This window comes from Suricata suricatta, chromosome 6, assembly GCF_006229205.1.
Source record: "Suricata suricatta isolate VVHF042 chromosome 6, meerkat_22Aug2017_6uvM2_HiC, whole genome shotgun sequence".
Taxonomy (NCBI): Eukaryota; Metazoa; Chordata; class Mammalia; order Carnivora; family Herpestidae; genus Suricata; species Suricata suricatta.
Window position 1 is genome coordinate 27,069,120 of NC_043705.1, and position 15,550 is coordinate 27,084,669.

Genomic DNA, 15,550 nt, shown 5'->3' on the forward strand with positions numbered 1-15,550 from the left:
GTTTGAGCCCCGCATCGGGCTCTGTGCTGACAGCTAGCTCAGAGCCTGGAGCCTGCTTCCGGTTCTGTGTTTCCTTCTCTCTCTGCCCCTCCCCCTCTCATGCTCTGTCTCTCTCTGTATCAAAAATAAAATAAAACATTAAAAAAATTAAAAAAAAAATAAAAAAAAAGAATAAAATGCTGTTATTTATATAATCATGGGCTGGGAGACATTTCACAAGATAGGGAAAGATGGAGAGATCTGACCACATGAAACTTTACTTGTGTATAATAAAGGCATAATAACTAACAATGGAAGGCAAAAGATTGAGAGAAGAAATTGAATCTGCAGTACACATGACAGACACTGGATGTCTGTCTTATATAAATAGAACTTATAAATCAATATGCAAATGACAGACATCCTAGCAAGAAGAAAAAGCGGGGAAAGAAACTTCTATGAAAACTTGATGCTTTTTATGGTGACTAGAGCTTCATAGTTAATCTGAAATGCTTGCTTGCAGCATCTTCTGGTTTAATATGTGGCAGGAAACAAATGAAACGCGTCCTCATTGCCCTGAGTGGGAAAGGGCTGCCTTACTTTGACCTTGGAAACCTACCATAATATAGTCTCAGAAGGCTGGCCTTGGAAAGGCCATTACCAGTGTCAAGAGCTGGGGCATGGGAGCTGGCCTCAGAGTTTCATGAGGTTTTCATGTTCTCTGAGTCATGTATCACTTATTAGCCACAATTTTCGGCAGCTGGGGGACCCAGGGCAGGGGGCAGAGACCCAGTCACTGTGGAGGTTGGGGGCTGTCCTTCAGGAAGGTGGCGTCCTGGAACTGGCTTAGCTGATAATCACCATGAAGCCACTTGTCACACAAAAAGCCCCTCCTGTCAACCAGCCTCAAGGCTAAACATGAGGTCCTTTAACCCCCGGGATAGCGGTCCCTGGCTCCACAGCTTCTTTCAAGCCCCTCTGCCTGCTGGCTTTGTCACAGTTTCCTTCACCTGTGGCACTCACAAGAAGCTGCACAGACATAGTTGGAAGAGTAATTAGGACAAAGGTGCATGCCTGGCTCAAACCCCAGCTCTACCGTGTACTGGCTGTGTGAGTCTGGGCACCTTACACACCCTCTCTGAGTCTCAGTTTTCTCATCTATGAAAGGACAAAGAGGAATTTTATTATTAAGTTACTGTGAAAACTAACTGAACATCCTTATGCAGAGTACATACTGAACGTCCAAATGTTGGTGGCTGTGATTTTTGTCCTTTCATTTGTCAAATATCCCACTGACCTCTATGTGCCCGGCGGTGGACCCCAGACCTTGCTTCTGTCCTTGTGGAGGTCCCAGTCTGAAGCGACCCCAGCAGAGTGACACAGTAAGGCTTACGCGGCCTCACACACAGCCCCGCAGCCCCTCCCGTGCGGCCGCGCAGGGCTGGATGCAGCTGAGAATTCAGGTGCTTGCTGGCCTCGCTGCACAAGCCCATCTTCCTTCCTACCTGCAAAGATCACCTCAAACCTTTGATTTCATGCAAATCCTTTTCTGACTTCTCCAGCCCAGGCTGTCTTGTGACATTCAACTCTTGGCTTGTATTGGAAGGGGCTGAAAAGTTGAGTCAATAGGCCACCCTAGCATAAGAAGTGCTCCTAATGAAGGAACAGAGGAAAAGCTCCCGGGAGTGATGTTGAATAGGTTGTGATTCACCCCTGCTCCCGCTGTGCGGGGGTGTGTGTCGGGGGAAGGTTGGGGCTGATTTGTCAGGCAGGGGCCTGGTAATCAGTTCTCTCCCAGGTCTGTCTCGCCTGGATAATGGGGCTTTAATAACACGTTGCCTGAAGAGGCGGGTGTGTATGGATCTCAGAGAACAAACAGATCAACAAGGCAAGGGTTTGGGGAGATTGTTAGGAAAATTGCTGCTTCTTCAGAATGTCACGATGCCCTCCCCACTGGTGGTGGCACTCTGCCCAGCCCCCCAGCCCCCCAAACAGTTCAGTTCGGTTATCTACCCAAAGCTGCACGTAGCAGGCTAAAATTAAGCAGGAGGCTCGCTCCCAAAAGGCTGCTTCTCAAGTTCGGAAGAGAAGAGCGGGTCCCGTGCAAGAGATGTGCTGAGGTAGAAATGACTGCTCACCGCCATCCAGGCTGGGAGGAACTTGGAGTCTATGGGGACCCTGCATGGGCACTGGGTTTCTCTAATGCCTGGTTGTGGAGACCCAGGGCCACTCGGCCAGGCTCAAAGATCAGCGGAGAGAGGCGGATACCCGAGGAGGTCTGAACCTTGCCCCTCACGCCCTGCCAGCTTGTGTCTCCTGAATTACTTCTTGGTTAATCCCGGGTCGTAAATGAGCAGTTTGATTTAGACTGTCCAGAAGTAGAAGGGGCCAGCCCCGGAATCAGTCCCAAGGAAGGGGCGGGGGGAGGGAGGGCGGTGAACAAACCCTGTGCAGCCCGGACTCACTCCTACTGGGAGCCTGGTTGCTCTTTGTGGGCAGAGCTGTGACTTCTTGAACTCCAGACCTTAGTACAGAAGGTGGCGCGCTGACCCCAGTGTCAGGAGAGAGCTGTGGGGAGGTAGTCAGAAGCAATTTCCAAGCCACACAACCCTGGCTTTGAATGTGAGCTTCTGGCCAAATAACAGCCTTTCCGGGCCTCTGTTTTCCTAGCTGTAAAGTGGGAAAACTAGCGTCTCTCCTTCACAGGGCTGTGGCGAGGATTAATTGAGTTAATTCAGTGCTTTGTGAAGTGCATAAAATACTGCCCGGCAGGTAACAAGTATGCGATGAGTGTTACTGATCTTCTTATTAAGTGCTTTTCCTTCCTCCTTCCTCCCTTTCCTGCAGTAGGCTCCAGCGTCAGGCTGAGAGTCTCAACACAGCCTACAATCAACTGTCAGCATAATCCTTTGAAAATAGCAATCAGAGCCTGCCTCTCTGCTTTAGTGGTTTTCCCCTCGGCTAACAATCCATTCAGTCACTTAGGATGCCTCCAGGCCCCTCACAGCCTGACTCCCTGCAGGCTCCCAGCCTGCAGCCAGACTGTTCCCTCAGCCCGAAGCCCTTCCCCCTTCTCTGCAATGGCCGCCCCTCTTTCTCCTTGGGGACCAGGCTCTACACTTGATTGTCAGCAGCTCAGATAGGACCTGTCTGTCACCCTTGCTGAAGGAGGCCCCTAGTTTACTCTTTAGCCCAGTGTTTTTAATTCTTTCTTAGCCCTCAGCACTTACTCTATAATGATCTTCTTTGTCTCTTTCTTTAGTTAAAAAAAATTTTTTTTGGCTCTTGTTCCTCTTTTCCTGTTCATGGAGGAGTTTGACCTCCATAGGGGCAGGGGCTGCGGATTCACACACTGCTCTGTCATGGGCGCCCAGACAGGGCCCGCCTCAGAGGAGGGACTCGTCCACATTTTCTGTCAATAAGTGATTGACTGCTGGGGAACCAAGGCCCGAGGTGACTCCGTCTTAGTGGACTTGCTGCAGACTCACCCAAGGAACAGCACTTCTGGTAACATCTCTGGAGCTGATGCTGGACGGCCGTTTCCTGTCACTCTGCCGCTTTGGGGAAGGGCAGTTTGATCATTATTGTTGCCCAGAGTTGAATGTCAGTGAATAAGAAGGTAGGGCTTCCGCCCCATTAACAGTGGGGAGACGGTCAGTCTGAGAACAAGACGGAGGACATGGGGCAGGGCCTGGAAATGTGCTGTGAGGACAACATCGAAGAGAGCACACCTTCTGTCTACCCTCAGGCCTTTCTTTCCCTCATGAATTTGTGGGCACTCAGCCTGTTCCAGAAGCCTAAAGGTAGCAGGCTTTTAAAATTTCATGTCATGAATAAACATGAAGAGGGCATAAATAAACATTAGATGACAGTGGAATGCCTACTGTAATGGGTGCATCCTGCTTCTGAACTGGTCCAGGAAAAGATCTGTGTTTTTATCACTTCCTGGAGAATTATGCGAAGATGAGGACTTACATGAGACTCAAACTCTTTTTTTGAAACGTGGTGATCATTTCCAGATGCCCCGCCTCTCTGAGCCTGACCGGGACCCCATTCAGTGACTGCTGCTGCCTGCTTCGCCAAGTTTCAGAACCTTCCCACTCCCTCTCCCACGTGACAGTGGCCACAGTAAGCCCTCTCATTCCCCCAATCCCTTGTGCCTCGCTTGAATTTAAAAGATGAAAGGCGAGATGATAGCTTTCGGAATACAGTAAAGTGTGACGCGACACTTCTGTGTCAGAGATGCCCGGATTCCAACACTGACCCGGAATCCTGGGAGAATGTGTCCCCTCTACAGCCCAGCTGGCCGGTTCCACCCCTGGTTCGCACCTACACACACGTTGGTCGTGCTGTGCGAGAAGACGGTGCGTGGCTGCTGGCCATGGTCCGGCGACGCCACACCGTGGGCGTCCCTGGTTACTCTTGCTTAGCCCTTGGTTACGGCGAGGCTCACGAGGGTGGGCACCAGCCTCTGCTGTCCCAGCGGGACCTTCTCTGCATCCAGACCCTTGTAGGCCCTGTGTATGGCCCTTTGCTGTCAGGAAACCGCTATGGCCCATCGCTGCCTTTTAGACATCTTGGGCCTGGTATGACTTAGCCGTCTCCCATTTTTCTCTTCTTCTGGCCAGAGAATCTCAGGCTCTTCTCGTCTGTCTACAGAGAACAATATGGCATTTTTAGCTGAGGAGCCTACTTTGCTCGTTCAGCAAGTCTCCGCCTGGCCCCAGGTGCTGAGCAGGGGGCTTCCTTCTTAAGGCCATGCAGTGCCCCCACCGGCTCAGGACGTGGACTTCGTCCAAGCCCCTGACAGCGTCTGCCTGGACCTGAGTGTGTGCCTTCAGCTCTGCTGGGTATGGGTCCTGGGGACGGCGAAGGCCCCCATCTCTCCCCTGAGCCACCAGGGGCCTTGCCTTTCTCCCCATCGCATTCTCCTTCAGATTGCCTCCCCCAGGTCCTGCCAGGGCCTTCCGGCTGTCCAAACCCCAGAACACCCTCCTGCCCTCACAATGCCCATGTTCAGTCAGTCACATCTCCACTCCGGCCCCCCAGTGTCCCTTTTCCATCCGCCTTCTCCATCCCTCTGGCACTGCTCAGGCCAGGGTCCTGTCCTCTCTCCAGTGGCTCCCTGCCCTGCCTCAGCCCCCAGATGGGCCTAGTTCAGCTCTCCTGGGAGCTGCCTTTCTTTTAAGGTCCTTTGTCTCAGAACATCTCAATTTGTAAACATGCCCTCATGCCAGTGACCTGTCTTCCCAACCGGTCCACAAGTTCCATGAGGGGAGGGGCTGTGGGTGTTTCTACTCTTGACAAAATCCTGATCTTGGGCTTCCCTACTCACCCCTTCCAAAGCACAGGTGCCCGAGGCTTTCCAGACTCAGAAAGTCCTTCATGATCTGGATGTTCCTGGATTATTTTATGTAATCTCTCATTTCACCAAACTCTTGCTTCTTGGAAGTTCTTCAAAAATTCTCTGCTCCTTTACCTTGAATGCCCTCCTAGTCATCCTCCAAGATCCTTCAGGGCCACCCCCTGCACAAAGAGTCCCCTGTCCCGGCTGGACACAGCTCATTCCTTCCTCCTCACTGCGCTGCCCAAGTGCCGTTTGATGATGATCATGTGGTGAAATAATGATGCTATTTTTTTTCCTGAATTCCCCACTTGTTTATGAGTTTCTCAGGGACAGGAGGATTGTCTGTCTTTCTTTTTTAAAATGTTTGTGGGGCGCCTGGGTGGCTCAGTTGGTTAAGCTTCCGACTTCGGCTCAGGTCAGATCTCACGTTTGTGGGTTCGAGCCCCGCATCAGGCTCTGTGCTGACAGCTAGCTCAGAGCCTGGAGCCTGCTTCCGGTTCTGTGTTTCCTTCTCTCTCTGCCCCTCCCCCTCTCATGCTCTGTCTCCCTTTGTATCAAAATAAATAAAACATTTAAAAAAATAAATAAAATGTTTGTTTGCGTAGAAAGAGCATGCAGGGGAGGGGCAGAGTGAGAGAGAGAGAAAGAGAGAGAGAGGATCCCAAGCAGGCTACACACCACCAGAGCAGAGCCCAAAGCAGGGCTTGATCTCACACTGTGAGATCATGACCTGAGCTGAAATCAGGAGTCGGATGCTTAACAGACTGAGCCACCCAGGCACCCCTAGAGGACTGTTTTATTAATCTCTGTGACCCCAGGGCAAACAGAGAACCTGGTTTCAAGTAGCTGCTGCACAATGTTTGTCTAACAGATGAGTGTCCTTGGGAAAGAAACCTACTTTATGGCACAGGCACAGGCTGCGTATTTAGAGATGAAGTATGTAGAGCCCTCAGGTTCTCAATAATAGCTACATCTGAATTCAGTAGGATCTTCTTTAGAATTTAGTGCCACATGAAAGTGACCCAACTTTTACAGAGACTCACCCTACACTTTAGAGTGGGGCTGTGGGAGTGGGGATCCCACTCTTGGGAATTTCAGGTCAAAAAATGGAGGGTAGGAGTCAGGCAGATCTGGATTCAGGTTGTCCTCTTGGCTCTGGGATTTTGGGCAAGTCCAGTGTCTCCTGAGCCTTAGTTTTCTGGTAGTTTTCTGGGGATTGAGTGAGAGAGCAGATCATGTGTGTGTCACGAATTGTTCAACGACAGGGTGACACAGAAGTCCTGGGTGTGGTGGGCTATGTGTGGTCACTTCTCCCCCAGCCCCAGTGCCCCTCCAGGCTCACTGGAAGGAGGGGCTGGCTATTCTGTGGCCCCGTGGGGTTGGGGGGCTGAATCCGCACCTCCTGCCCTTGGTGGCCCTAGAAATCTCTCCCTTTATATTATGTGGAAATTTCCTATAACTGTCATGGAAAATGGAAGCTTCTAATTTTGCTTAGCCCTGCTGAAGCTCCTTCCATTAAAATGAGTCCTGGGGAGACAGAATAACCTTAGGAAGGTATTATTCTTGATTAGAAAAGGTTCAATCCAGCTGAGCTATGAGGCTGACTCCACAACAGCCTGGTTAAAAAGATGGGCTGGCTCATTTTGGGGGGGTAGGCAGGCCCCACACTTAATATCCAATCAGAACCAAGTAGGGGAGGCCAAGTTTACCCAAAGGGGAGACTGGGAGCCCATTGTGGGTCGTGAGTCAGAGAGCCCTTTACTTCCCTGATCTCCGCCCCCTGTCTGCCCCCCATCACTCCTGTTCTTCTCTGTGTCCCTGTCTTGCTATGGTCATGATCAGAGAGTATAGGGAAGCCTACATTTTGTTTTTGGAATGTGTATTTTTTAGAGAGAGAGAGAAAAAACAGTGGAGGGGCAGAGAGAGGTGGGAGGAGATAGAGGATGAAAGAAGTGGGCTCTGTGCTGACAGCAGACAGCCTGACATGGGGCTTGAACTCACAAACCAGAAGATCATGATTTGAACTGAAGTTGGATACTTAACCAAGTGAGACATCCAGGTGACCCAAGCCACCCCTTTTTGTATGCATTCTTGCCTGGCTCTATTTCATCAGTGAGCCAGGGATTTTTGGTCTCTCTTTCTAACACTGTAATCAAAGTGCTGGAACCCCATGGTTTCCATACAGTCTGGCAGCTGAAAATCTCAAAACAAACCCTTCAAAAGGCAAATCCTCTTTGTCTGTTGACTTCCATGATAAAGTTAAAGATAGGTTCCTGATAAGAACAAAATTCCTAACAGAGTCAGAAACTTTTCTTAAAGACCTTTTGAAAGAAGAGCACTCTCTGGCGACTTTTTCAACTTTCTCTCTGTTCCCTGATCCCTGTCTTGAAATACTTTGATTTTGTACTCTGAGCGCACAAAACTTGTCTGAGCGCCATCTCTTCCTCCCCTTTGGTCATTCGCAGTTTCTAATAGAAGCTGCTTGGAGATAATGAGCCGCCAGCAGGTGCACTATCTGTCATGCCCAGACAGGCCCAGCTCACGAGCCAACGACCCATGCAATGACGTCCCTGCCTCCCTTCCCCAGCCCCTGACACAGCGGCGACTGAGAAAAATAACCCAGACTTTTGAGAGCACACTTGGTTCTGAAGTGGACAGAGGCTGACACGCAGGATTGGAGTCCAGAACTCACCCCTTTTGAGGTCTGGCTACCTATTTTGACTTGTACTTACAGAACCAAATCCGACTTGCAGAGCCCAAGAGTCTACCAATGAGACACTTACTTAGGTTACAAGCCCTTTCTTTTGAACTACACAGAGCTGAGAGTGGCCTCTTTGTCCCTCTCTGAGTAATGAGGTTGGATAGCACCAGCGGTTGTCACCCTGCAGCCGTAGGACCACCTTCACTGAGCCCCCCAGTGGCCTGATAATGCAGACTTCTGGGCTCTACCCTGGAACTCCTGTAATTAGATTCTCTTGGGGGTAGGGCCTGGGAAGTCCTCGGTTTGGCCATTTCCCCAGATGATTCTATGGTTTGAGAACCACTGATCTCACTTAAGACTGTTCCTACTCCGCATGTATTCATACCTGGGCAGAAGTAGTTGAGTCTCTTTCCTTCTACCCCCCTTACCAAGGTCTGCTGGATGGAGGGAATGGGAGTTTGGGATGGGGAGGAGTGAACTGGAGCACCTGGGGGGTTAGGACAGGACTGGGCTGACTGTTGAGGGTCTGCAGTTGGTTGAGAAACCTTTGTTCTCTTTCCTTTTGTCCTCAGCCCTGTCACTTGGGAGAGCACTGTCACTTGGTGCGATTCAGGCGGGACTGGCTGTTGTGATCTAAACCAGGACTGCACCCCTTGGTGAGCAGGGCGCTGCGGGGGCAGCTGTCTCTTGGTTCCTCACAGCTGACTTCCAAAGTCAACCCTGAACAGCCTTGAGGAACCCCAGCTGCTCTTGAACGTGGCAGGTGTGGGGCTGGGGGCCAGAGAAGGGAGGGGTGATACCCACAGGGGGCTCCAGCCCAGATTTCCTTTTTGGAGAATTGGTCTTCTGACTCTGTAGAAACAGATGAGGGGACCCATCTTATCCTACAAGTTCAAAATTCTACAGGAGAGAAGCCCCTGCCTGTAGGAAGTCCAGAGGGAGGATCAGGAGCCAGGCAGGGCAGCCTGGGGGTGGCACACATTCACGCGAGAGGAGGGTCATTCGACTTTATCACCAGCATAGCTGGTACACAGTTCTGAGTCCCCGAAAGCACACATCTCATTTATCCTAACGTGGCTTTTTGCTTATCAAAGATCCCTTAGGGTGACACACTCCAGAGAGCAGTCAAAAGGTAAAAGATGACATTTACAAAAATCCATTCTTTCATCTCCACTTTACTGCTCTATTGACTGTTTCCCTGTTCAATCACATGCTCTCACAGCTGCACATCCCATTTTAGGCACTGCCAAGGCCATAAATTTCCTGTCCTTTCTCTGCCATGCATGCCTCTGCCACACCTTTTCTTCCCTTCCTCATCCCAGGGAGCCTGGGTCCTCTCTGGTTGGGTCTCTCATGCTGGAAGATCTCCTTCCGGTTCCCAGGACATGGAACAAGCCGACTGCATTGCCCCTTCTTCTGCTCTCATCTGTTCCCATGACTTTCCTGATCCAGTGATTTCTCCTAGAGGTGAGCGATGGTATATCTAGCTGAGAACTGTGGCCAGGTCAGCCCTGCTCTTAAGTCACGACCCTTTTCATTTTCTCCTGTGTCCTGGCACTGACCTTCTGAGCAACTGTGGGCCATTAGTACAGGTTCCTCGTGAGGAACAGGGAGAGGGCGTGACAGAACAGCCAGGGCACGAGAAAAGGAACAGAAGGCCATACGGTCAGATCTCCAGTCCACGGATAATCCTACTGCCCTAGAGTCTGGTCTGTTTCCCCTGTTCATTCTGTCATTCCTGTTTATGAAGAACTTAGTGAGCTGTACTGTGTGCACAAGGTGTGCGCTAGACCAGAAACGCAGGAGGGACACTGAGGCCTGACCCTGGAGCAAGAAGAGCCTTTGTTTATCGATGGATAGCTGGACATTTGCTCAGTTACACCACATTCCCTCCTGAGTGGATATATCTAGCAGATCTAGAGTGAACTTGCCTTTGGGTGATTCAAACTTATGTCATTACTACAGCAGCTAATCACTGAGTATTGGAGTAATAATAAATAAGTAAAGTAAATAATAAAATAAATAAAATAAAAGTAAATAAATAAATACGAATAAAAGTAGTCCAGCTGATTCAATCATATATTTGGTCTCCTCTGAACAACAGTGTGTAAACTAGGCCACTGCTCAGAAAGGGTCCCCTGGAGCAAATCAGTACCCAGATAGCTGCGCTCGCAGTGAATCCTGCCTCCCCTCTTCCTGATTTACCACTGCCACTATCATCCCTGCCATTCATTGGAGCTTTGTTGATGCCAAGCACTGCATTTGATACTGGTTACAACAGTCCTGTGAGGTTAGTCATCTTAGTCTTCTTGCTTCAGACCTGGGGACATCAAGGGCAAGGGGATCTAAGCACTTGCCCAAGGCCACGCAGCCGGGAAGAGGACAGCTCGGACTGAAGGCTGGTCTGTCTGAGCAGTGGGCTGCCGTGGGCTGAGGGCAGAGCCGGGCACTTCTCTGGTGCATTTCTCAGCTCTGGGCCAGGCACCTGCTCTTTGTAAACACAAACTATCCTGCCCCAGAGAGTAACGGTGTCAGTGGTTCAGCAGCACCAGGGTCCTGCCCTTCTAGCAAGTTCCTGTGGGCCAGGGCAGCCGAGTCCATGATTCTGACCCCAGGGATACAGTGCTCTGTGCACTTGGTTTGGGTTCTCAGCAGTGAGTTTCTTCCCCTGATAGGTGATTTCTCCAGGAGAAGGGCTGCCTGCTGGGAATTGCTCAGGGAACCTCCGTGGCTGGGCTCAGCCATTATTGCTGGCTGGGTAACAACTTCCAGGCCCCTCAAGATTCCCGGGGACCCATATCAGGAGGTGGTGGCCCTGCAGGTCCCAGCTGCTGTGCTTGTGCCTAGAGATCTGACCATCCTTCTCTCGAGATTCTGGGTGGGAGCCTGAAGAAGCAGGGGGAAGTTCTGAGCCTGGGTGGACTGAGGGGAAGACCTAGACCAGGAATACTTCTGTGCAGCTGGCCCTTTACATGACCACTTCATGTATTCCTAAAGGGATTTATGAACAAGGCAGAGTCATTTCCATCCTCTAGGTGAGGACACAGAGGCATGGACAAGTCGAGTTACTTGGCATATGGTCATCAGCCAGAAAGTGCTCCTGATGGGTTGTCAACTCGGGTCTGCCTGAGTCTTCCACTAGACCACTGCTCATGCTACTGATGGCCCTCCAGGAGACCACCTGGCATGCCCCACAGAGGGGAAGAGCACTGGGTCTGCGTGGACACAGGCTCAGTGAGCTCCAACACCACCTCCACGCAGGTGGCTGCAGCACTGCCTTGCTCTGCGAACAGCAGCTACTTCTGGACCCTAATGTTGGTTGGCCTGATAGGGCCTTGCTTCTGCTCATGCACATGCCTCTTGCCTCCCTGCCTGGACCTTCCCAGCCATTGCTGAGGCATGTGATGCTGCTGGACTTGCTCAGTGTGCAGAGAGCAGCTGAGCTGTACCCACTCACCTACCTGCCTCTCATGCCGTGTGGATATGGCTCCCCCAGGGCTGTCTTCAAGGTGTTGGGAGAGTTCATGTCCTCTGGAGTGAATCTTTTTTTTTTTTTTTTTTTTTTTTTAATGTGACTAATGGAAGACAGCAGACGGGAAGGCTCTGGGTGATAAACTGGCTATTTCTCATTCCGACGGGCTATTCTGAGATGTGGTATTTTCATACAATCTTCCCAGAGAGTGTGTCATGACCATGTTGTACATTGTGATCGATGGCAGCCAGGTCAGCACCCTGCACTGCTCTCCCTCCCACCCCCCACTTTCCTTTCCTGTTTTCTTCGGTCTTATTTTATTTGACTTGCAGCTGCCTTTCTCTAGTAAAATGCTGGTGTGCAACGTTGGCCACAGGCTCTGTGTTCTAGGGAACACAGGTGAATACAATAACAGTAGTAATAGTGCTTCCTTTCATGTACTGAGAATTTCCTGTGTGGCAGCTGTATCATTTCAATGCATCTTCAGACTAGCCCTATTAAGCAAGTATTGTATTCATCCTCATTTTAGAATGAGAAAATGAAAGTTCAGAGAAGTTAAGAAACATGCTCAGGGCTACACAGCATGTATGTGGCAAAAATGAAGGTCTAATACCCCATGAAAACTGGATACTTTCAACTCCAGAACCTGACCTCTAAGCCTTGCCTTGAATAAAGTTGCTGTTAATTTGTGGAAATACCAAGGAAACATGAGTCTGTGCAAGGGGCTGTCTGGAAGAGACTCCTAAAGATTCCCGGGGGGCCCAGGGAGACCCTCTGAGGAGAGCCCTGGGGTACTCACGTTGTAAACGCTGGGTTGTACTTTGCACCTCGGTAGTAGGAGTACAGATTGAACATTCCAATCATGAAGGCCACAAATACCATGATGAAAATGACCATGAACTTGAAGATGTCTTTCACGGTTCTCCCCAGCGAGATCTGCAGGGGCCCAAAGCTTTCATTGGCTGGCAGGATGTATGCAATCCGCGAGAAGCTCAGCACAACAGCGATGGCATACAGCCCTTCCGATATGATCTGAGGGTCTGAAGGCCACCACTTGTCCCTGGCTGAAAGAAAACAAGCCAGGTTACTTGTGGGGCAGGGGACAGGATCTGCTGTGCTGACTTGTCTCTGGTGGAGAAACCAGGCAGGCATTTTCAGAGGTCTCTAACTTCATTGTTGCCATTCCTGCCCTTGACGTTGATCTCAAAACACCAAAGGTGCAACACCTTCCCTCTTAGACTGTGCCAGTCCATCTGGCTGGAACAGTCTTCTCTCACTTCAAGGCCGCCTCATTCCCGGACATCCTTTAAGACTCTGCTCAAGTGACATCTCTTTCAGGAAGCCTTCTGTGACTCCCGCAAACTGGGTCTGGCTCCCAGTGCCCCTTGGCTCCCACATTCTCTGTGCGCCCTCTGGCGTGGAACTTACCATGCTGCTTGCCATTCTGTCCTCCCACCAGTGTTTGAGCTCCCGAGCAGGGGCTGCCCCTCTCGCTGGGGAAGCATCGCGAGGACGTGGTGGGGAGGAGCATGGGCTTGCAGTCAGGCAGACCCGAGGCCGACAGTGGCCTTTCTACGCAGAGGCTGTGTGATCGCAAGTCAATTAACCTTTTGGAACTGGATTTTCTCCGTTTGTAAACGGGATAATATCATCAACCTCGGAGAGCTGGAGTGGGGATGAACTGAAATCAGAGATGTGAAGTGCTTAGTCAGCCCAGGGCCTGGCGCCCAGCGAGGGTTGATAAGTGGTTGTTAAAAGGACTGAAGGAAGTACTAACCACAAGTTTGGCCTAGCCACAGATTGGAACACGTGAGCCCCCACGAGCGCCGGCAAGCTGAAGGACCTTGAAGGAGAAGATGTCCCGGGGTTTTGTGCCTCAGGTAGTGTGTGTCTGGAACAGTTGCTCTGTGTCTGAGCTAAGGTCTCCAAAGTGGTGGCCAGTCATCCAGGTTTGCCATGACAGACAGCCTCCTCCGGGTGGCAGGAGTCCTGCCGCCTGCCCTGGGCTGTCAGGCTTCTCTTTGTGGTTCTTGTGTGAGTGTGCCCTGCAGCAGACCAGAGCTGTGAAGGGTTCTTGTGCAGTTTAATGGCACAAGGCGTAGGGGTCCATCACTAAAACGCTCCCTGCTGTGTGTCAGCACATACAGAGGCCCTCACGGTGTGTGGGTGTCTGCTGTTGTCGCCATGCCGGGTGGGGCAGGGGGATCACATGCCAATATCCAGCCATGCTCCAGACAGACCCATACTATGAAAATTGTTCTGCTACAAAAGCCAAGTCTCCCTGTTGAGAAATGCTAAGGGAAACGTAAATTGGGAAACATTGAGAAACCTAAATTAGCCCTTACGCTGTACATTAGCTGTGATTTTAGTGACAGCCCTGTAGAGTAGATATTATTGCCATTTGAAAGATTGGATTTGGGGTATGGGGTCTTTTTCAGAGCCTGGTAAATGCAGATAGCAAGGAGATTACATAGTAATTCTGGGCACCCCAAGGGAAATGGAAGGGGAGGAAATTTGTTCTTTATTTTCAAAGCTAGACTGTGTTAAACAATTATAATAATAAAGAGCAGTAAGAAACGTTTGGTAAGGGAAGCCAGGCTTCTGTTTGCTACAAACTTTCATGTAGTGCATTTTAAATTACATTTGGAGATATAATAAAATTATAGACTCTATGTTCTCATCAAGGTCATAACTCAGAAGTCCAGATGTAAGACTTGACTTATACAAGAGACACCAAAAAGGAATTTCTTTTTTCCCCTCCTATAATTTACCATATTAACCTCAGCTGTAATAATAAAAGCTGCTTCTACAATCCTGTAAAATAGACTTAGGTGTCAGCGGACCCTGGTGATCCGGTCAGGACTTCTAGAGAAAAAGTATTCTATTTAGATTGGCTTGTGAGAGCTGTGATGCTTGTAAAAGCAGACAGCAGTGTGATGATTCAGACAAAAGGATTTTCTTCTTTTTGGAGCTCTTTTCTTGAGAAAAATTGCCCTATCACAACCTGAAAAACTGGAATTTGCCTATTTGGAGTGGTAGAGGTTGGAAGGCGCCACTGCCTGGATGGCCACACGGGGGCTCTCTTGCCCCACAACTGGAGCGCAAGCGAACACAGAGAGATTTCCAAGGCTCAGGGTGAACCTCAAAGCAAGGACAACAATGTGCAATGCTTTGCAGTAGGGTGAGACCTTAACACAGTCCTTAAAAGAAACTGAAGGCACAAGTGGACAATACTGCAGCCTGAATCAGGGAATTTAAGAAAATTACCAGGTTTGGGGCACCTGGGTGGCTCAGTCAGTTAAGCCTCTGACTCGATTTTGGTTCAAGTCATGATCTCATAGTTTGTGGGTTCCAGCTCTGCATCCGGCTCAGTGCTGAGCATGGACCCTGCTTAAGAGTCTCTCTCTCTCTCTCTCTCTCTCTCTCTCTCTCTCTGCCTCTCTCTGCCCCTCTCCTCTGCTCGTCTCTCTCTCAAAAATAATAATAAAAAAGAAAATTGTCCAATTTAGTATCAAGATTCTCTCATCTTTCACGGATGATCCCTGAATAGCCCAGGGGGGAAAATATACAAGCCCAGTTTGCTTTTAACAAGTCTGAATTTGCTAAACCAACAAATGAAGAGTGAATGGCTTATAATACTCCCAGACTCCCAGTGTCTCAGCAGGTGTTTCCTTACCACACTTACATGTAACAACCTGCATAACACAATCCCTATGGAATGTGGGTAGCATCTCAACTCCTGCAGTAAGTGGCCAATGCTCTGCAGCTCAGCCCTTTACCTGACTGTGAAGATTCTGGGTTCACAGGAGCCATGTGGCTTCCTGTCACAGGGGCTTTTGACCTTCAAACCTTTCATAATGTAGTGGCTGCCATTAATGAATGCCTATTAAGTGTCCAACCCATTTACTGGTAACAATAACAAATCTGTTTCTTCTCCTCCCACTTCTCTTTCTCTTTTAGTACAGAAAGCACAGTGTTAGGGCAGGAAAATCACCTACTAGGCAGTATTGATAATAACTGTTCCCATTTAGTGAACCTTTAATACTTTCAG

The 15,550-nt window shown here is 49.9% G+C and overlaps 1 protein-coding gene across 1 annotated transcript in view; it reads right to left on the reverse strand.

The window, feature by feature from the left end:
* TRPC7 (transient receptor potential cation channel subfamily C member 7) overlaps nucleotides 1-15,550 on the reverse strand; it is a 136,139-nt gene that overhangs the window by 18,656 nt on the left and 101,933 nt on the right. The window contains exon 7 of the mRNA XM_029941960.1: nucleotides 12,299-12,563. Within this exon, the coding sequence (XP_029797820.1) occupies nucleotides 12,299-12,563 (265 nt within the window). The remainder of the gene's footprint in view (nucleotides 1-12,298; nucleotides 12,564-15,550) is intronic.